Genomic DNA, 21,040 nt, shown 5'->3' with positions numbered 1-21,040 from the left:
TGCGGGGCTGGGGCGCACTGCTCTTTAATGCAACTCGCAGCATTCAAGATGGCCCGGCTTCCTCCCACTTTTCATTGGCTAAATCACCCAGCACGAGGCGGGCTGGGACTAGAACTAGACGCACAGCTCTCTGGACCAATGGCCGAAAGGTAGGAGCCAATGAGGCGCAGGAGCTGGAGACCGTCCTCCGCATCTGGGAGGGCATTTGGCCTGGGGCGGGGTGGAGCCGAGCCGGAAGCGGGAGGGGAGAGCGAAACAGGAAAAGAAGGGAAGGAGGAAGCAGAGGGAAGAAGAGAGGGAGGAGGAGGGGTGGCGGCGCCGTGGCGGAGGAGCAGGAGCAGGAGGGGGATGGAGAGGAGAAGGCTCGTGGGTGGCATGGCGCTCCTGCTCCTCCAGGCGCTGCCCAGCCCCCTGTCAGTCAGGGCTGAGCCCCCGCAGGTAAGGGGAGGGCGTCTGAGCCAGCCTGGGGGTCCGGGGTGGTCGAGGCCTGGCAGGAGGGGGTCTCAAGGAGGGTTGTTTGCAAAGAGTTGAGTGTTGTCGAGAGGAACGCCCATGCCTTGCGTGGACAGGGCGAAGGGGGCTTTGGTGTTTAGCTGAGGGACACCTGTGACGATTTGGATGTCAGAAAGATGGCAGAGGCAATGGTGCCAGGCGACTTGAGGGTCTTTTGAGAGGGCAGGTTTGGTAGGTGCGCTGGAGGAACTATGCTGGATATCGGTGCACACTGGCGCATATGGGGCTCATTTCTAGCTCCGCAGTGGAGTCAGGAGCCACTGTGTGCACACCAGTGTGTGTAGGGATCCCAGGTTACAGAGCTGGCCCCAGAGGGAGAAGGGCCCAGCAGGATATTTATTTCAGGCCGGACAAAGGAAAGTTCTGAGCATCTTGGCTCTATTTTTAGTGCTGTAAGGCATGGCACGTTGGTGGCCTGCTGTTGGAGACAGGGTTCTTGGAAGGTAGGAGGGTGCAGTAGAGTGGAACCCCTCAGGAGGAGGGGCACGTCTGAGCTGTGAGAGCCACGCCGTTAGGCTGACTGCCCTGGTTAGAACAGGTCACTGGTGCTGATCCGAGCCAGCTCAAGGCCTTTGAGCAGAAGGTGGTTCTAATGCCAGTATCTGCAGCAAATGGAGCGCCCTAGCTTTTCTTGCTGGGTGGCTTGCTCTTTGTCCAGGCAGGGAAGCTTGCTTGCGCTGATTCTAGCTCAGGCTGCGTTTCGAAACCCTAATTGAAGTCTCACTCTTGGTGCCAGATTGGGTGGGGTGCAGTAGGGGAAGCAACCCCTCCTCTGTTAAATTTGGCAAAGGTTCTGTCGTTTTATTCTCTTCCCTTTCTTCCCTTCATTGTCTTTTTTATTTTATTTTTTTCCAGAAAAGCATTCACATGCACTGACAGCGGGGACAGCCTGTACAGCTTAACACTTAGCTTCATGTTTTGATGAAGAGCAGAAATTGCTAGCAAAATACTTTACCTCTCCCTTAGAGCCTAAGGACGGCCTCTCACGTATGGATCTTGTTTTGCTCCTGAGTGTCCTCTCCCTAAAACAAAAAACAAAATCCACAGATGATTGTGTTTTGTTTTGTTTGAGATGGGACCTTGCTATGTAGGTCAGGCTGGCCCTGAACTCGAGGTCCTTTTCCGTCAGCCACCCAAGTTCTGGGGTTTGATAGATTTTTGAGAGAGTTGAAATTCACACAAAATGAAGAGTTTAAAAGCCAAGCGGCCAGCAGCATTCAAAACGTTCCCGGTGTTGTGCAGCCCAGAGGAGAGCCTGTCCCGCTCACCAGTCACTCCCTATCTCCATCCCGTCCCCAGGCCCCAGCTCTGGACCACCTGTGGTCTGCACCTGTGGTCTGCATCGTGTCTCTGTGCATTTACCTGTTCAGGATATTCTGTGTAGTGGAATGCTCCAGAATGTGGAGCCCTTGGTGTTTGATCTCACATGCTGGGGTTCATCTACATTGTGGCAAAATAGTACACCCCTTTATGTGTGTTCTACAATTTATTTGCCGGCTTATCTGTTGCGGTGTCTTAGTGGGGGGGGGTATGTTTATCTGGGAAATAATATGTGAAAGAAATAGAGCTCGTTGTATGACCTTGAATGTGTTCCTTTCTAGGGCTGGAACCCTTCTGTTTTTAGCTTTTGTTGAGGTTCTTTATTTTCTTAATCGAAACTATAATCAGGCAGGACTGGTCAAGTCAAGAATAGGTATTGACAGAACAGAATCCGGAATGAACCTGCTTCCCATTTCTGTGGCTGTCACTGAGGACTGTTCCCTATAGCCATTCAGTCACCTTTAGGGTGTGGAGACTCTGGAGATGGCCCTGCTGCTATTAGGAACTGGTCCACTTCTTCCAGGAAAAGAACTGGGAGCCTGGGGTGGCGAGATGCGGAGGAGGGTCTTCAGTGTGGGGCTCTGATGCAACTCGTCACTCAGAGGCTGCTTTCTTAGATTTCTGCTGCTTCCAGTACTTACTTGGGGGACAGGGTGGCTTTTGTACTTTGTTCCGTTTGGTTGGGTGCTAGCACTAACCATAGCTATTGTGTGGTTACATACAGTTCCTGTAGCGAGGGAAAGGTTTTGCTATGAGCTGCCCACTCCTTCCTATGCTTTCCACACGTCACCCTGACGGCACACTCCCACCTCACCCCTTCTCCCCCGTGGCCTGCTGTCCAATCAATCATACCAGATATCTATGGTGAAATTGGTGTTTTGGTTTTTAACCTTTGGAATGGAAGTTACAATATAATTATTAACTCTGAATCCATCACAGCTTAGTCAATTTAGGGATTTTATTTGGGGTTTTGGTTTGTTGCAGAGAACATCTGTCAGGGGAATCCGTCAGGCCTTTATTTCTAGGTCACTCAGGTGGCACCTTGAACTCTGTGGAATGGGGTACCTCACTATCTCCCTCTCTGAAGCGAATCCCTGTCAAATGCCATCTTTTTCTATTTATTATTTTTTTTAGTAGGGTTTACCCCCACCTGGTAGGGGTCTGTTTTGGCTATAGCGAGGGTGGGTGGGTATAGTTAGACAGGGTCTTATTAGCTATCGCCCTGGTTGGAACTTAGTGTGTTGACCAGGCTGATCATCAACTTCCTGCGATCCTCTTGCCTCCGCCTGCAAGGGTTGGGGTTACAGGTGTGTACCACCATGCCCAGGTACACGCACATTGAATATCTGAATTATATGTATTAATAGGTGTCTTTTCCCATTACCGGCTCTTCATAACAGTCGTCTCTTGCTATGCACACCAGGAAAGTTCACCGCCTAGGGACTTCTACAGTTCGGAACTTCTGGCTAACTCTGTCATGGGGCGTCGTGACTCATAGATGAGATTCCTTGAATCTGAAAAGAATAAAACAGGAAGGCCTTGGTGTTGTTTCATCCAGTTAATTTATTCTTGAGATAATGTAGAGTTGCTTTCCTTCTGATGTTGAGATCAAACCAGGTCACCGGACAACGTTGTATAAAATGAAGTTTTAGTAGCAATGTCCAGCCCGTGGTGTGGGTGCAACCTACAGATGCCATCCTTACAATTCCTTTGCCAATTTCAAAACTTTGAGTTCAGATGGGCCCCGTTCCTGCTTTTTCTCACTGCACCCCATAATTTCACGTCAGCTTCACTTCCCTCTCATGTCTTAGGTTGAGTTTAGATCCACTGCTCCATCCCCAGGATGCAGTTCTAGGGATGCTCATGCTTCAGCCTCTGAGTACTAGGATGTAGGAAGCACCACACGCCTGCTCCATGCTCCACGCCCTCTCTTTTGTTACCTGGAGGCAAGGTTCCAGGAGCCCAAGCCAGCCTTGAACCTGCTGTGTAGTCTAGGATAACCTTGAACTCTGGTCTTACACGTAGCTTTTCAGGGCAGTCAGCTGTCACTACTTCTTTTAGAACATCAGGACTGTGTGGCCTACAGGATCTAGCCCCCTTTCCCTTGTTTCTGTAGACTGTTAGGTTATTCCAAAGTGAGCATTTTATCGAAAACCATTTCCTTTATTCTGTAAACCTTTCTGTTGGAATTCCGTTGAGTGGACATTTTGGAACTCCAGCAGGTTCTAGGAGCCATCAGATGTGGAACAGAATCTCTTACCTCAAGGATCGGGTAATCGGGAGTGGGGAGGAGGATAACACACACACAGGTTATAATCCAGAAGGGTTGTTCTCCAGTGGAGATGCAAACGAGGACGAGGGGGCGAGCAGTGAGTGGGCTCTGCTGGGGCTGAACAGCCAGGGAAGGTTTCCTAGAGACATCTGCATTTGGACCGCTGTGGGTTCGCGGTGCAGGAGGAGACGGGATCAGAAATGGGCAGAGTGTGAGAGAAGGGAAACGGCCAGACATCAGGCTCACGTGGAAGCTTCGAGTGCAGGCGAGTGCAGGTGTGCAGTCAGGTGCAGCAGAGAGGACGAACCTGGCAGCTTTGGTAAAGGGCTGAGGAGCTCTTGTCTAAGGCTGTGCTCTTTCCGCGATGTTGGAAGTGACCTCTGTCTGGGCGGTGCAGTTCAGTAGCTGCTCAGTGCCTCTCAGTGCTTGTAGTTTGGCTAAGGTACCTGAGAAACTGGCTTTATAACCATACTTAATTTTCATATCTTTTGTTGTTTTGTTTCATTTTTCTGATATGGTTTCTCTTTGTAGCCCTGGCTGTCCTGGAACTTGCCTTATAGACCAGGCTGGCCCTGAACTCACAGAGATCTGCCTGCCTCTGCCTCCCGAGGGCTGGAGTTAAAGGTGTGCGCCACCACCGCCCGGCTGGTTTACTATTATTATGATATTTTCACACCTTTAAAAACATACAGAGAATTCAAAGCCAGCCTGGTTTGCATAGTGAGTTCCAGGCCAGCCAAGACAAGACCCTGTCTCAAAAACAACAAAACTTGCATAATAAATTGCCTATTTCCATGTGGTTGTAGAATCATGTCACCATTACTTCGGCTCTAACATTTTAGATTATCAACATTTTAGATTATCTTATCGCCCTCACCCTTAGAAGGAAGCCCCTAACAATTAGCAGTCACTCCCCATCCTGCCTCCCTTTCCACCAGCTCTCAGCAGCTGCTCATTTTCCTTTTCCCTGGATTTGCCTGTTCTGTATGTTTCTTAGAAAGCATGGACCCGGACTGAACATGATGTCTTTATAGTTGCCCTTTGTTGTAGCATGTATCAATTCTTTGTTTCTTTTTGTGTGTGGTGTTTGCGTATGGTACACACATATGAGTGTGTGGGTCCATGTGCTCATGCGCACATAAGTGGAGCCTGAGCAGGACTGTCACCCCCCCACCCCCATCTTATGCCTTGAGACAGTCTCGTGAGCTGAAGCTTGCTTGCCTTGGTGATGCTAACTGGATAACGAACTCTTGGATCGGCCTAACTCCCCCTGCTAGTGCTGGCTTCAAGGCTCACACTTTGCTCAGTATTTTGTGTGGGTGCTGGAGATTTGAACTTAGGTCCTTATGGTTACAGGGCAAGTGTTCCATCTCAGTGAGCCATTTCTTCAGACTCTCTTTGTTTCTTTCTATGGCATGGATGCCCCATAGTTTATATTTATCTATTTATCAGTTGGTCGTTTGGGCTGTTTCCACTTTGAAGCTATTAGGGATAATGCTACAGGGAACAGTGGTATAGGCGTTTTTGCATAAACACAATGTTTTTATTTTCTCCCACATTTATTAAGTGTGAGCATACATCATTCCGGTGCCTGTGCATGGTGGGTCAGAGGACAACCTCCAGGACTTGTCTCGTAGATGATTGCCAGGCTCTAGGGTGGGCATCGTTGCCTCCGGAGCCATTTTGGTGGCCCTTGGTTGGGTACAGGGTCTCACTTTGTAGCCAAGCTGCCTGCAGTTCGTGGCACCCCTCCTACGTCCGTCTCCCCAGTGCTGGGGTTACAAGTGTACGCTATGCTGGCTTCTGTTTTCAGTTCCGTGTAGATACCTAACTGCTGGGCCAACTGGTAATCTGGATAACTTTTCAGGAAACCGCCAGACCGCTTTCCAAAGTGGTACGGTGTTTGCTTTACACTGAATAGCTCCGTGTAGCTGTTGACTCCGTCGTAGGCAGTGTGATCTAGCAGCTTCCTGCGTGTGAGTTTGGCACAGCCCCATACCATGGGAAGGTCATGGGGTCATGGGCTCTGTGGTCAGGCCATCTGAGTTCCAAATATGACAGTACTGAGTGAGTTACTTAATTCTTGTGCCTCTGTTTCCTCCTCTTCAAAAGGAGACTAGCATTAGCCTGTGTCTCACAGACTCATGAGGGAATCCCATACTAGAAAGACTTAGAATGCACTTAGTGGTTGAACACGGCAGTAATCCTCATCGCTCTCCTTATTGTTGGTCTGCAGGGTGCATTGTAGTTGGCACGCTAGTGGCACCTGTCTCGAGGGACCCAGGTCTGGAGTTAAACTTGACCTGCTTGAGTCTCCCTCGTGGATATGGAGTTAGTCTTTCCTGTCGGTTGTCTGTGTAGACCACTGTTCGTGGTGCGTCTACAGCTTTAAAACTCACGATTCTCCCTAAGGGTCACTTTGCACAGAGGACCTTCGCAAGTGTCTGGAGATATGTTGAGAGTGTGGCTGGCATCCCATATGCGAGACCCAGGCGTACACTAGCCATCTCACGCTGCTCAAGACAGCGCCTTGCAGCCAGGAGACGGTCTGGCCTGAGGTGGAAACAGTTTAGGTGTCCGCAGTTTAGGTTAGGCCCCCTACCAAGAGGAGCAGCTTGCGGACGGACTGTCTGCTGCAGGTTTCGCTCACTTACTGAGTCGTCTACTCTGTGTGTGTGTGTGTACAGGCCACTCATAGAAGTTTCCTACCAGATGGGTTCTTCTTCCCACTGAGCCTTCTTTTTGTCCTGGTGGCAGGTTCTAGATAGGCAGTTTAGAGCACTGATGTGGTGACCATGAAGTCAGTGATGCCCTCCACCAGTCAACCAACATCAAACATCTGGATGAAACAGTCTGTGGTCTCGGGTTCAGTGAGCAGGTGATGCTCCCCCCACCACCTCCCACTCACCCTGTCTTGAACTTTCTTCCCTCTTGCTTTGATCTGCCCTTGCGGTTTCGGTTTAAGAACAGAATTTGGTTTTGCCGCAGTGAAAGCCCCATGGCCAGTTACTTCCTTTTCTCAGTGTCCTCTATGGTCCCATAACCAAGTCTGACTGAGTCATGGCTTTAGAACTTTTTCCTTTCTCCACTCCAAGGCTTGGCTCATCTTTGGCCATAGGACCACTGGTTTGTTCTTAGGCACACTATATATAGTCTGTGGAAACTGTTGAGTGATCTCGGCTCCTGTCGCAAGGGAGGCCAGATGTCCTGGGTTTCGGCTGAGTCTAAAGGAGAACCTGCATTCAGGCCTGGGGATGCAGCTTGTCTGTGATTGGGACCTGCAGGCAAGACTTTATGGGCATTCTGGGTACCTTGGATGGCTTTGGGTTTAGAATCCCAACTGCTTTTTGAGTGTCTAGCCAGCCATGCCCCTGAGAGAAGTCTCCATTGCTTGCCTTAGTTCTTGACCAGTGCTAATTTGTGTGACCATCAGTGGTCTGGTCCATTTTCCATCTTGTATGCTGTTGGGACCTCCAGTCCCATGTTTGATTGCACGGAGTCACAGGAACAGTGGTGGCCGAGGACCTGCGGGATCCCTGCAGACAGGCTTTTCAGTTCCACTAGGCAGAGCTGAGTCTGGCCTGAAGTGTACATGTGGAAACCACAAACAAACACAGTTAAATCCAGAGCTCTGCAACTTGGGAGGTCAGCAAGGGGAAGAGAATCCCATCCAATTGAATCCTGTGGTCTGTTGAGCCAGTTTTGGGAACTCTTAATGTGGGGATTAAAATAGGTCACCTTCTCAGACTTCCAATAACCAGCCCTGCAGGGAGTGGGGCTTGGGGACTCTGGTTTCCCAGTGACATTCTCAACTCAGTTGTGTTTACTTTTGGCTTTCTTCTTATCCACACTATACTTCTTCCTTTTTTTTTTCTTTTCTTTTTTTTTGGGGGGGGGGGCAGGGTCTCACTGTGTATCCCTGTCTGACCTGGAACTCACTATGTAACTGTGTAGACCAGGTTGGCATCAGACTTAAGAGAGATCCTCCTGCCTCTGCCTCCCGAGTGCTGGGATGAAAAGCATGCACCGCCACACCAGGAGAGCCGGGGGAGCTCTGTACAGCGTCTCCCCCATGCCACTGCTGGCATGATGCCAAAGCTGTTTTGCTTCAAGATCTTAGGAATTTTATAGACTTGAACTTTTACAAGTTGTTTTGGAAAAGGCGAAAAGTGTGAGCTGGCACAAGAATCCTGTGGTTTGGAAGGGTGGGTCCTAGAGTAGAGTTAGAAAAACACGTCTGGTTTGGTTTTCAGATATCCAGCCAGAAGCGCCGTGTGTTGTAACTCTCATTTATTACATAGTCTTCCAGCTTGGAAGCCTTTGTGTGCAGAGAAAGTGATCATGCTTTACACATGACCACACGCTAGTTTCGGGGTGCCGTCCCCCAATTTATCTTGTTCATCTAAAATTTTTGTTTGCTTTGAGACAGGGTCTCTACACAGCCCTGGCCGTCCTGGCACTCGCTAACTGTATAATCCAGGCTGGCCTCGAACTTGCAGAAATCCACCAGCCTCTGCCTCCTGAGTGCTGAGTTTGAAGGTGTGTGCCAATTCGGCCCGACTTTTCTCTAAGATTCTACCTTGCAGTCTGACCAAATGCAGACCAAATAGAAGACTGGAAGCTTTTTGATCAGATCTACCCTTTTAGTTCTTTTTTTTTTTTTTTGGTTTTTCGAGGCAGGGTTTCTCTGTAGCTTTGGTGCCTGTCCTGGAACTAGCTCTTGTAGACCAGGCTGGCCTCGAACTCAAAGATCCGCCTGCTTCTGCCTCCCGAGTGCTGGGATTAAAGGTGTGTGCCACCACCACCCGGCTTACCCTTTTAGTTCTTGAGGTGCTTTTGGGGATGCAGCTACTAGGGGACTCAGCATCAGGATGCAGGGCCACTGTAATTCTTTGGGACCAGAATACAGAGTTGACTAGGGTGACCAGTTCAGCCAGCTTGCTCCATTCTTGTTTATGGAGTGATTTCTCTCTGAGTTTACAGATCCTCCCGCTGTACTTACAGGTGGTGGGGACAGAGAAGCTGGTACCATCCTGCTTGGCCTGAGGTCCGTTGTGGTTGCCAGCAGCCTACTCTCCCTAGAGAGAAGCTCACTGCTTTCTCCTGAGCTTTAGAAACCCTTTCTGTTATACTGATGGTTTTAATTCTGCAGAACAGCCCGTGCTCATAACAGTGGAAGACAATACAGAAATCCAAAAAGATATAAAGCAAAAAGTAGAAGAGTGTGCTTTGGTGTCTGTTTGGTACCTTTCCTGCCTCCAAAACATATTTATCAATGTATATGGGAAGAAAGATAGGAAGGCCAGGGGTCCTTGCTGGGGGAGGTGGGAGAGGTGTTGCTTAGTTGTGGCAATTGGAGCCACCTTTTATATCACCCACCTAATCTTTTCATCAAGGACCACGTGTATAGTAATTTGCACAAATAGTGAGTTTTATATATTAATTTATATAGTTGAAGTTAGGGGTGTGTTGGAGATTCAAACTCTGCCTTCCTGCTTACACAGCAGGTGCCCCACCGACTGGACCATCTCTGATGTTTTAGGGTGCCATATACTCTTGCTTTGCGTAACCACTCTGGAGAGCACCATGCTCCACTCTGTGTGTTTGTCCTGGACACAATTGAAAACGATAGGGTTGGCTATAGGGTGCATTTAAAGCTCTCGGTTGATTGTCCCACCAGCAGGGTGCGCATGGGGTTGGAACCCGTGTGTGGAAGGTCCGTTGCTTCTCCCAGACTGTCGGTGTTGGCAGCTTTAGGCCATTTCAGTCCAATTCCTCAGAAGCTCATCTGTATCTTGTTTGCTTAGCTCCAGCCTCCTTCCCGTCCTCTGTGTCCTCTGTCCGCAGTTCCCAGGAACAGGGAACAGGGTTCACTCAAGGCCAGCAAGCCTGTAGTTGAAGGCTAAGATATGCCTGCCTAGGTGCTAAGGAAGTGTTCCGTGGTCCTTGAATGATGGTAGACAGGTGGTTTAGGGGAGTGGGGGTTGGCTCCGATGACCACAAGTCAGTTTGTGTGTTCCCTCCCCCCCAGTATGTCACCAAGGCCTTCTCTGACCCCCCTCTCTTTTTCCCTCTTTCCCCTATTCCTTCAGAGTTTCACTCTTGGCTCAGGCTGGCCTTGAACTTCTGGGGTTAAAGGCTAGTGCTATCACTGCCCAGCGGGTTCTTGTTTTTTTCTTCTCCCTCCCTCCCTCCCTCCCTCCCTCCCTCCCTCCCTCCCTCCCTCCCTCCCTTCCTCCCTCCCTCCTTCCCTCCCTCCATAGCTTTTTGAGACAGGGTCTCACTGTGTAGTCTTGGCTGGCCTGGAACTCGATGTGTAGACCAGACTGGCCTTGAACTCATACAGAGATCTTACCTGGTATCGAATTTCTTGGTCATCCGAGCAGATGCACAAGAGTGACAGCTGTGGCTTTGGGAGACTGGAGTAGATCGGCTGGTGGCAAGGGCCATCTCGCCTTCAGAGGCCCAGCCTAACGGAAAGCAGATTTCAGTTTATTTATAACACTGGGCCGCTGTCACTGTTACCTGAATTTCAGAGCCTTTTCCTCACCTCGGAGAGAAATCTCAGCGCCTGGGACATTGCTGTTGGTAGAATGCTTGCCTAGCACACACAAAGCCCTGGGCTTCATCCCAGCCACAGCATGGTGGTGAATGCCTGAAATCCCAGTACTCAGAGTGGGGGGCCGGAGGATCAGAAGCTCAAAGTCACCCTTGGCTCCACAGCAAGTTCCAGGTCAGCCTGGGCTACAGGAGACCCTGTCTCAAGGAAGGGGGCGAAGAGTCACCATGTGACTTTCTATAGTTAGTTTCTCTTACTCAGTATGGAGTTGACAACGGTGTCCTTGCTGTGCCATGTTTCCGACCTTCCTGCTTTTTGATGACCCACTAATATTCTTCTGTATTGCTATACTGTATTTTATTTTTGTTACTTGTCTACTTTTTTTTTTTTCCTTAGACAGGATCTCTCTATTATGTAGCCCTGACTGCCCTGGAATTTGTATGTAGACCAGGCTGGCCTCAGACTCACAGAGATCCGCCTGCTTCTGCCTCAGAAAGGGTGCTGGGATCAAAGGTGTGTGCCTCCACTCCAGGCTATTATTTAAATATCTCTATTCTCTGGGAATTTCATACATGTGCAGCTCCCGACACGCCATGCTTTGTTTGGTATTCGTCAGCTGATGTTTGAGCTGTCTGAGCCGTGCTGCAATGACCTTTGGTATATATAAGTCTTTAGGAAATTTTCAAAACTTGCGTTGGATAATCTGAGCAGAGCGGCTGGATCATGTGTTGTAGAGGACTATGTTTAGCTTTGGAGAGCTGGACAGGCCATTGGTGAGCAGCTGCATCTCTTCACGCCCCCAGCAGCTGTGGATGGGGGTTCTAATGTCTCTCATTACTTGCAAGACTTGCTAACGTGTGGGTTATTTTGTTTTGTTTTGCTTTACCATGGCAGAGGGGGGTGTGACGGTTTCTCACTGAGGTTTTGATTTGCATCTTCCTAGTGACTAGTGGTGTTGACTTTTGCCGGTTGTTTTGGTTGATTGCGGTGGAGAAGTTCCTTCTGTACATTTTTATTTTTTCCAGGGCTGAGAATCAAACCTAGGACCTCACATGTGCTAGGCAAGCATTCTGCCGCAGCCCTTTCCATGTTCTTTGTTGGTCATTTGTGTAAGTCTTTTGAAGAAAAACATCCAGTCTTTCGTCCAGCTTAAGTTCCTTTACCTGCTAGACGGGACAGTGATTCCAACCGCCTCTGATGGTCATCACTGCCATGGCTGTGCCACCATTCAGGCTCGGGCCCCAGGGCTATCTAACTTCTCTGGGCCTCCTTACTCTTCCCCAGCGCTGGGAATCCAGCCGAGCTCCCTGCGCATGCTCCTTAGAGGCTGTGTCTCACTCTGTCTCACTCTGTCAGCATTGCCCAGGGCAGTACCAGCACAACCGTTTCTGTGATTCAAGGTTTGCATGGCCAGAGAAGTTTGTCTCTTCTGGAGAAGGACAGACATAAACTAACAGTTATGCCTCTGCAGAGGCCTGCAGTTAGGAAATCTGCGACTCTTACCAAATAATGTAAGTTGGACATTTTTTTTAGAAAGGTATGAGTTTGTCACTCAGTGTAACCATTGTATCCCTTCACATCCCAAGAGATGGACAATAATTCATCAATAATTCATTAATGTTGCAGGATAGGATCTTGTATGTGAGAATTTAAGAGCTAGGAGTAAAAATTGTATTACAGAATTGAGTCCGTGATGTGAATTATTAGTTTTCATAAGCAGTTGTTTTGGACTTCTCAGTTCTGTTTTGATCAGAAATACTCTTCTAACTTCAGCTTCTCTGTTTGGGTTTTTGATTTCTAAGACTGAGTCTCACTATGTGGCCTAGACCTAGAGAGCTGAGCGCCTCAACCCCTCAGCTAGTGCCTGGCATTGAAGGCGAGCATTGAGCATGCAGCAGTGGCTCAGTTTCCCCTAAGCAGGTCTAGTTGGTCATAGTGACCCCCCCCCCAACCAGACCCACCCCTTCCCTTGTCATTCCCTTTGACACAGATTCCTCTTTCCACCCTTTGCTTACTGTGTGATGTGGACGGTTCAATCAGACTCTCCCCTCCATTGCTGATGTAGAAAGGATTTCTCGAGATTCCTACTCGTCTGAGATTGCACCAATGGTCAGCGAGATGTGGGGACATGAAGAGACCACCGCTAGCAGCTTCTCTCCGTTCAGCTCTCTAGAAGCCTGGGTTGTACCTCCTGGTCCCTCGTGGCTAACTGTGCCTGCTGCCCTCATGGTACATGGCCACACTGCTGAGACAGATGGGATGGAAGGGCGCCAGAGCTGATGGTGCTGCTAACAGGTGGTCAGAAACAGCTCCTAGGAGCCCTGTGCTTCTTTTTATTTTTTATTTTATTTTATTTTAAATTTTCCGAGGCAGGGTTTCTCTGTAGCTTTGGGCTTATCCTGAAACTAGCTCTTGTAGACCAGGCTGGCCTCGAACTCACAGAGATCCACCCGCCTCTGCCTCCTGAGTGCTGGGATTAAAGGCGTGCGCCACCACCGCCCAGCTTATTTTTTTTTTTAAGATTTATTTATTTTATGTATATAACTGTTTGCCTGTACCTATGTTTGTATGTCAGGTGTGTCTTGTGTCCACAGAAGCCAAAAGAGGGGGTCAGATACCCATACAGTTGTGAGCCGCCATGTGGTTGTTAGAAATTGAACCCAGGTCCTTTGGAAGAACAGCCAGTGCTCTTAACCACTGAGCCATCTCCAGCCCCATCTTTATTATTATTATTATTGCTATTTTTTATTATATTTGTGTGCGTATAGGAATGTGTGGGCACACACATGCCGTAGCATGTATACGGAAGTCAGAGGACAGTTTTCAGGAATTGGCTCTGGATTCCAGCCGTTGAACTCAGGCTGTTCGGTTGCCTTGTGTGGCAAACGCTGTTCCTGCTGGGCAGTCTCACTGAGCCACATTTCCTGATTTTGGCTGTGTTTAGGTCGATGCTCTCAGAGTGAGGATAGCCGGTACCTCTTGGTGTGGTCGGTTTCTGGGTTTTTTCTTGTCTGCCTTCTTTCTCTTAGCAGCAAACTGAGAAGATCCTGTCAGCTCACCCTGCTTTCTCTTAGTATGTTCATTCTTCAAAGAGCTCTGCCGGTGTTTGTGTCGCAGGCCACAGGCAGCAGGAGACGCTGGGTCTGTGCTTTGGTTCTTTAGAGACAGGGTTTCTCTGTGTAGCCCTGGCTGTCCTGGAACTCACTCTGCAGACCAGGCTGGCCTTGAACTCACAGAGATCCACTTGTCTCTGCCTCCAGTGCTGGGACTAAAGGTGTGCGCCACTACCACCAGGCCTGATACCATTCTTAGAGAGGCTAAAAAGTTCTCAGATTCTGTCAGCTCTTTTGGGTCTCTGATGAAAGGGCATGGTTGTCTTACGCAGATCTTCCTCATCAAGTTGAGAGCACTCAGATTGGCCTCCACTGCATCTCTAGGTTCATGTATTCTGTCTCCAGTCGCCTGTGATCTGTAACAAGAATATTCCTTCCTCAACCGCAGGTGCCTTGGCTGGGTCAGGATATCCTGCTTCATGGGCAAAGCTTACTTGTTGCTTCCGCATTGATTTGGACCACACCACCCCTCCACACTTCACCCAGAGCATCAGTAGCAACTTGTGTGCAGGCTCTTCGCATCAAAAGTGTGAAGTTCAGGGCTGGAGAGATGTCTCAGTGGTTAAAAGCTCTTATTGCTCTAGAAGAGGACCTGGGTTCATGTTCCAGCAAGCATATGGTAGCTCACAGCTCTATGACTCCAGCTCCTTCTACTCACCTCCCTGGGCCCTTGGAGTGGATATTGCGCACATATATACCTGTAGGCAAACATTGTATATGCCTAATAAATTTAAAAAAATTTTTTTAATTTGAAGTTCACATTCATCCTCCACTTAGTTTCTGATAGCCAGTAGCTGGGAAGGAAATACAGCTTCCTTCTGACGCAGCCTCACAGGCTCCTTAACTCTGGACTGCTCATGGCCCAGAGAGGTTAGCCGGTCCAGGTTCATGTCAAAGCTTCCCTGACGTAGTCTAGTTTAAAGGCAGGTCTCCGGGACATCAGTCACTGGAGCCCCACCGGACGACCTCTGTCCCTTCACTCAACCTTCCTGAGTCCAGATCTAGGTCACTGCACATTCTCAGACCTTTCTTGTCCCCTCTGGCGAGTGGGGACGAGTAACATCCTGTTCCTTCCTGCTGCTGACATGGTGTGAAAAGAGCTTCTGCATTTTGACGTCTGTCTTTGTTGAGTTGACTCTGTGTTCTCTTGGCTTGCTTGAGTTCCTCATAAGGAAGCACAGTGGCTGGGTGTGTTTCGTGGGGAGCTGCACCTTTCCTGTTGTTTCGAACACAGGGACCTTGGAAGAGTTTTGTTTCTCAAGAGTCTGGCCATGAAGAGCCGTGTGTGTAAAGGTGACGAAGTTGGCACTGCTAATCTGTTTCACTCTTGGAAATGGGAATGCATTTTCAGAGGCACTTTCTAGAGACCGGAGAGACGCCCGTGGTCAGAGCACAGGCTGCTCTAGCAGAGGACTCAGGTTTGATTCCCAGCACTCATGTGGTAGCTCACAACTGTCTGTAATTCCAGTTACAGGGAATCGGATGCTCTCTTCTGGACTCAGTGGGCACATATGTAAATGTAATAAAAAAAAAAAAAGACACTTTGAGCCTTCTCCCCTAAGCTTTGAGAAGAAAGCCTGGCTGACTGCTCCTGCCCTTTTCGTAATCTGGACCCCTGATGAAGGTATTTTTGAAGTGAATTGGAAATACAGGGTTAGGTTGGGTATCACATGACACAAAGCTAAGCATCCTTTGCAAAAAGGCGTGTGTAATAGATCATTTGTGTAAGATCCAGGAATTGAGGGAAGGCGTGGCTCCTTAAACTATGCTTCCAGTTTGACCCTATTTAATTTCACTATCCCTTATACTAAAAGGTCGCCTCCAGGTGTTACTAATCGTTACTGGATGAGGACCAAGTAGCTTCACCCTTTTTCCACATCATGGAAAATCGTGTAAGGAGGAAGTTAGCTCATGTCCTGGTACTACCGTGAGAAAGAGAGTTTCGCCTCTGAGATGGTTTAAGTGCATGTAATTCCTCAGCTGAGAAATTGGAGATTTGCAGATAGTGAGGCGCAAGGTCACATGGTGGGGCAAGCCTGTAATCCTGCGAGGCGCAAGACCATGCGGTGGCGCAAACCCGCAATCCTGCAAGCCTGTAATCCTGCGAGGTGCAAGGCCATTCAGTGGTGCAAGCCTGTAATCCTGCGATGTGGCAGTGGGCGGAGGGGCTAGAAATAAAGGTCGTCCTCTGTTAAGTGGTGAGTTTGAGGCCACTCTGGGCTACACAGGACTATGGAAAAAAAAACCAAATAATAATAATAAACAGGTACATACACAGGGTTTTCCAGCCCCTTCATCAAACTTGCTGAACCCTGGCTCAGCTCAGGTTCTCTCTTGATCGGGTAGTGGTTTGTTGGATTCTTGTGGCCAGCACTCACTCATTAGGATGGAGTCTTCCATCCATCCTTCCTTTCTTGCTGTGTGTGGTATGTATGTGTGTGCCCGTGCACTTGTGTATATGTGTGTATGGAGATCACAGGTTGAGCTTGGGTGTCTTTGTCAGTTGCTCTCTCTCTACCTTATTTTGTTGAGACACAGACTCTCACCAAACCTAGTTACATGAGACTTTATCAAAAAACTAAAAAGAGCACATTTTTTTTGCCCCCAAGTTGCTTAGACCTTAGAGGAGGAGATAGGCGGGGGGGGGGGGGTGATTTAGAAGGGCAGTGTCACAAGTGAGTGGAATACCACTAAGATGCTGTCTTCAGACGCTGGCATCTACCACCAGGGCTGCTTTAGGTTGAGCAGATGTTAACCCTTGGGTTAGCCATCATTGCGGCTGCATGTCCACCAAGGAGGGCACAACATCATCACCTATTTACTTTTTATCTACCTACCTACACATCTACCTACCTATCTATTTATTTTTGTTTTTTTGGGACAGGGTATCTCTGTGTAGCCTTGACTGACCTGGAATTCACTTTGTAAACGAGGCTGGCCTTGAACTCTGCTTCCCAAGTGCTGGGTTCAAAGGCGTGCACCACCACCACCTGGTTATTTTTATCTTGCCCAAAGTTGACATAAAAACGAAAGAAGTCGGCTTTGGTGGAGCCTGGGATCCCCGTCTGGGTGTGAAGCACAGTCGATGTGACCCCGCCCCCCTTATTTCTGTCACAGTCCTCTTATTATTGTCTCCTTCTGCGCTGGAGTTGGAGCCGAGTGCCTCAAGCCTCACATACACAAGGCCAATACTCCGTCCCTGCGTGGCATCCCTGGCCCTTTTATTCCAGTGTGGGTTAGGAGACATGAGAAGTGTCTGCTGACAGCCTGCTGGTTTCCATTGCTTGCCTCTCCGGTTAGACTTGAACTGTTTACAAGGAAAAACACCCACGTTTTGGCACAAAACCAAACTTTTCTGTCCTTCATGGAGTTCAGGGTGCTGCTCCTGGGAGAGTCTGTCCATTGTCAAGTGATGCCTAGTATCAGTGTGAGCTTCCCAAGCTCTGGACCCAGTGTAGTGGATGCTCCTCCCTGGAGGGAATGCCTGTAGACTGATCTTTCCACTCTAGCAGGACTTTCTTGTTGGGTGGCGGAAGTGGAAACTGTTGCCAGTGAGTTTTGGCTCCTGCAACTTTGACTTCTCTTTTAAAACACTGAGATTAGCTGGGCGCACGCCTTTAATCCCAGCACTCGGGAGGCAGAGGCAGGCGGATCTCTGTGAGTTCGAGACCAGCCTGGTCTACAAGAGCTAGTTCCAGGACAGGCACCAAAGCTACAGAGAAACCCTGTCTCGAAAAACCAAAAAAAAAAAAAAAAACAAAAAAAACCAAAAACACTGAGATTAAAGCCAAGCTGGTAGCCCGTGCCTGTAATCCCAGCATTAGGGGGAGGCTGAGGCAGTAGGATCACTGAAGGGCATTCTGCGCTACATAGTGAATTCCAGGTCGCCTGAGCTACAAAGTGAGACCCTCCCTCAGCAAACCCAAATCAGCCGACAATCCACCGAGGCTCCTCTAACACCGACACCTAGGACAAAGCCAGCTCCAAGGCCATATCGAAGGGAATATAACCAAAGCAGTGGGACACAGGCCTTGGACCCCGAGTGGAGCAAGAGCCGTGGAACAAGAGCCGCAGAGCTCCTGTCATGCTTTCCACACAGGAAGAAGTACCGCTCAAGGGACTCCGAACATACCTGTGTGTCAGCCTCCAACCCCTGCCACGGTTTGATCTTCGCTGCTCTCTTTTTTCTGGCTTTGTTTTTGTTTTTGTTTGAAACAGCCCTGGCTGGCCTAGACCTCACTGTGTATGCCAGACTGACCTCAGGCTTGTGGTAATCCTCCTGCCTCTTCCTCCCTAGTACTGGGATCGCAAATGTGTACCCCCGTGCTTTGATTCTTCCCGCCTTTCATTCTTTTTCCGACATGCTCTATGCATCCATGCTCGGCTCCGCCCGGTGTGCTCATTTCCCCACACAAACCTGACGTATGATTTTGGAGTCACCTTTGTGCCTTTCTGTCCCTCAGTAGCCCTTAGGTTGATCTTTCTACCCAGCCCTTTTACTAATTATTCAGGGCCTGTGTTTGTCTCAGTGCGTGCTTGTCTTTGTCCCAAACCGAGTAACTAAACGTTCTGCTTGCTTTGGCAGCACACACTAAAAATACCAGTCCCCCAGGACTAGACTGACTTCATCACCTCCGTTCCTCTGGGTGGCTGGAGGCAACCCCGAACATGAGATCACAAATGAGCCCGGTGACAATTGTAATTAATATCAAAATACTATTTCTCTGTGTGTCCAAACCATTTGGGAGCGCACAGGCCTGGGTGAAATGCCAGTTCCATCTCCTGTGAGGTGTGCATCCTTGAATGACTTACCTCATTTCACTCAGGCCTGGGTTTTTCTGTCTGGGACATGGGAACTCTCAATAGCCGCTGGAATCTTCCTTTTCTGCATGTCATCTGATGTGGAACAAATGATTACATATTGCAGCCAAGGACTGTTTCCCCGGCCATCTTCCCTGAAAAGCCCCAGAGGAGGAGAGCAGTCCCGGCCTCTTCAGGATGCTCTGTGGAAGGGACAGGCCGAGTGACTCACAGAACTCCGTGCGCGGGTGTATTTCTCTTGCCTCAGCAGGCCTGCTACGCGCCTGCCCTTGTCCAGCTCCCGGACACAGATAAGCCCAGATTCTTGGTTCCTGGCAGCTGAGCAATCCGTGCATTACTGCTTGGCAGCAGTCCGTGAATATTTGTCGGGGTTGGGATCTGACCCGTGGCATTCCCCACAGTAATGGCTTCAGGATCATTCCGTAGGTACATGGTTTTATCGCACAGAGACATCTCTCTTTTGACCCCTTAACTTTTCTTGAGGCACGTATTTTAAGTATTCCAACTTTTCCATACCCATTTCAAAGTTTTAATTTTATTATGAATTATATGTATGTGGGAGTGTGTATGAGTGTAGTCTCCTCAAAGGCACCAGATACCCCGGAGCTGGAGTTTCAGACAGTTGTATACTGCTTGTTGTGGGTGCGGGGAATTGAACGTGCGTCCTCTGGGAGAGAGCCACTGCTCTTAACCGCTGAGCCACCTCTCCAGCCCCCCATGGTTTTCGATGGTCTTTGCTGCCCATGCTTCTGGAAATGAGGCTGCCTTGGGTCTGCAGAGCACCTGCCACCCCGGAAACCTGGCAGCTGTCCTGTTCCAACAACACCATTCTTTTTTTTTTTTTTAATATTTATTTATTATGTATACAATATTCTGTGTGTATGCCTGCAGGCCAGAAGATGGCACCAGACCTCATTACAGATGGTTGTGAGCCACCATGTGGTTGCTGGGAATTGAACTCAGGACCTTTGGAAAGCAGGCAATGCTCTTAACCTCTGAGCCATCTCTCCAGCCCCCTGACAACACAATTCTTGCTCTACATTCCTTGACTGTAAAGTCGATACCCCCAACCCTCAGCTCTCCTGTCTAACCTCAGTGGGTCACTTGATCTGGGAGCAGGGACAGTTCCGTGATGTGGAGACCAAGGCCCAGGAATGTCTCCAGCTTTGTCCCTGTATGGGCTCTGATATATCAAGAACAAACGAGACTCTTAGGAATCATTCTCAGTCCTTTCCCCTGTAGACTTCAGTTCACTACACGGAGTGCCAAGGCCCCGAGTCTCTGTGGCACCCACCGCCGTCAGCTCCAGTGTGATCTTCGAAGGGACTCAGCAGTACCGCCAGGCGATCTGTGCACATAGCCTCGTGGCAGCTTCTTCTGGTATCTTGGCTCTTGTGTCATAAGGAACCCTTGTGCTCTCCCCCAGCCAGCTGAATGCCACCCACTCCAGCTTCTGCCACCACAGAGAGGTGGTCATCGTGGTCTTGTGGAGTTAAGGGGTTGCCGAGGTAGAGTTTCAGCGTCTGGCTCGTAGTCAGGATTAAACAAATAACCGGCTCGAGTGAAAAGTCACAGATGTACAGGTTGCTTTGGAAACACTGTCAAAAGCCTTAGGTGGACAACATGAAAGAGTGAAAGCCAAGAATATACGTGTGTTGCAGTGTATTTTAAAACGGACATTAACCAGAACCCAAAGGGTAGTGTTGGCAGTGCTGTCGCGGAGGGTTCTCTGGGGAGAGAGGGTAGAGTCAACAAAGGCTGCCCCAGACATGGCTCCTGGTGATGAGCAGTGGCTAACTTACAGCATTCTGACAACGTAATCCTGCTTAATTCTAGGTTAGTGTGACTTCCTTTTTTAAGTTGGTAAATTTGGCATTTAATTTAATTCTGCATTGACAGGAAGATGACGAAGATTACTTGAAGGAGGGCTTTATTTTTGGCTCCTGGAGTCTGAGCCTGGATCACTTGAGATGAATCTCCCAGCTCCACCTCCAGGCTGGCAGCAGTGGCTCTCTAGCTTCTTAAATCCCAAAGCTGACTGGGTTATGGTGGTGATATTTGTCACTAGGTTGCGGTGATATTTCCAGGGCCTGGCTTAAAGTGAGCTCACCTTCCTGAGACTGCCTGAATTAGCTAGTTCCCCTTTTCTGTCCTCACCCCCGGATCTCATTGCTTAGGGAAGCTTAGTCACCCGTGGGCTGAGGCAAGAAGTAGGTTAGTGTGAAGGATCGTCAGCACTTTCTTCAGAGCCTTTGCTGCTGGTCTCGTGATGACGCCGTGGCGTAAAATGCTGCCTGTGCTTAGAAACGTATAATCTTCCTGAAGATGAACCCAGACAGCCACTGATTAGAAGCCCTGTCTGGAGTAGCGGCCACAGAGGGGTGGTTTGTGTGGAGGAAATCAGCCTGTGATACAACACTGATGTAGTTTTGACTTCTCGAG

General features: G+C 49.1%; 1 protein-coding gene across 1 annotated transcript in view; it reads left to right on the top strand.

The window, feature by feature from the left end:
* The first annotated feature begins 273 nt into the window (after positions 1-273).
* Positions 274-21,040, top strand: part of Wbp1l (WW domain binding protein 1 like) — a 63,591-nt gene continuing 42,824 nt past the window's right edge. The window contains exon 1 of the mRNA XM_057777573.1: positions 274-438. Coding sequence (XP_057633556.1) covers positions 349-438 — 90 coding nt within the window. The 5' untranslated portion in view covers positions 274-348. The remainder of the gene's footprint in view (positions 439-21,040) is intronic.

This window comes from Chionomys nivalis, chromosome 8 (genome assembly GCF_950005125.1).
Source record: "Chionomys nivalis chromosome 8, mChiNiv1.1, whole genome shotgun sequence".
In the NCBI taxonomy this organism is placed as follows: domain Eukaryota; kingdom Metazoa; phylum Chordata; class Mammalia; order Rodentia; family Cricetidae; genus Chionomys; species Chionomys nivalis.
The sequence above is the reverse complement of the archived record's forward strand: the minus strand, read 5'-3'. Positions and strand labels throughout refer to the sequence as shown.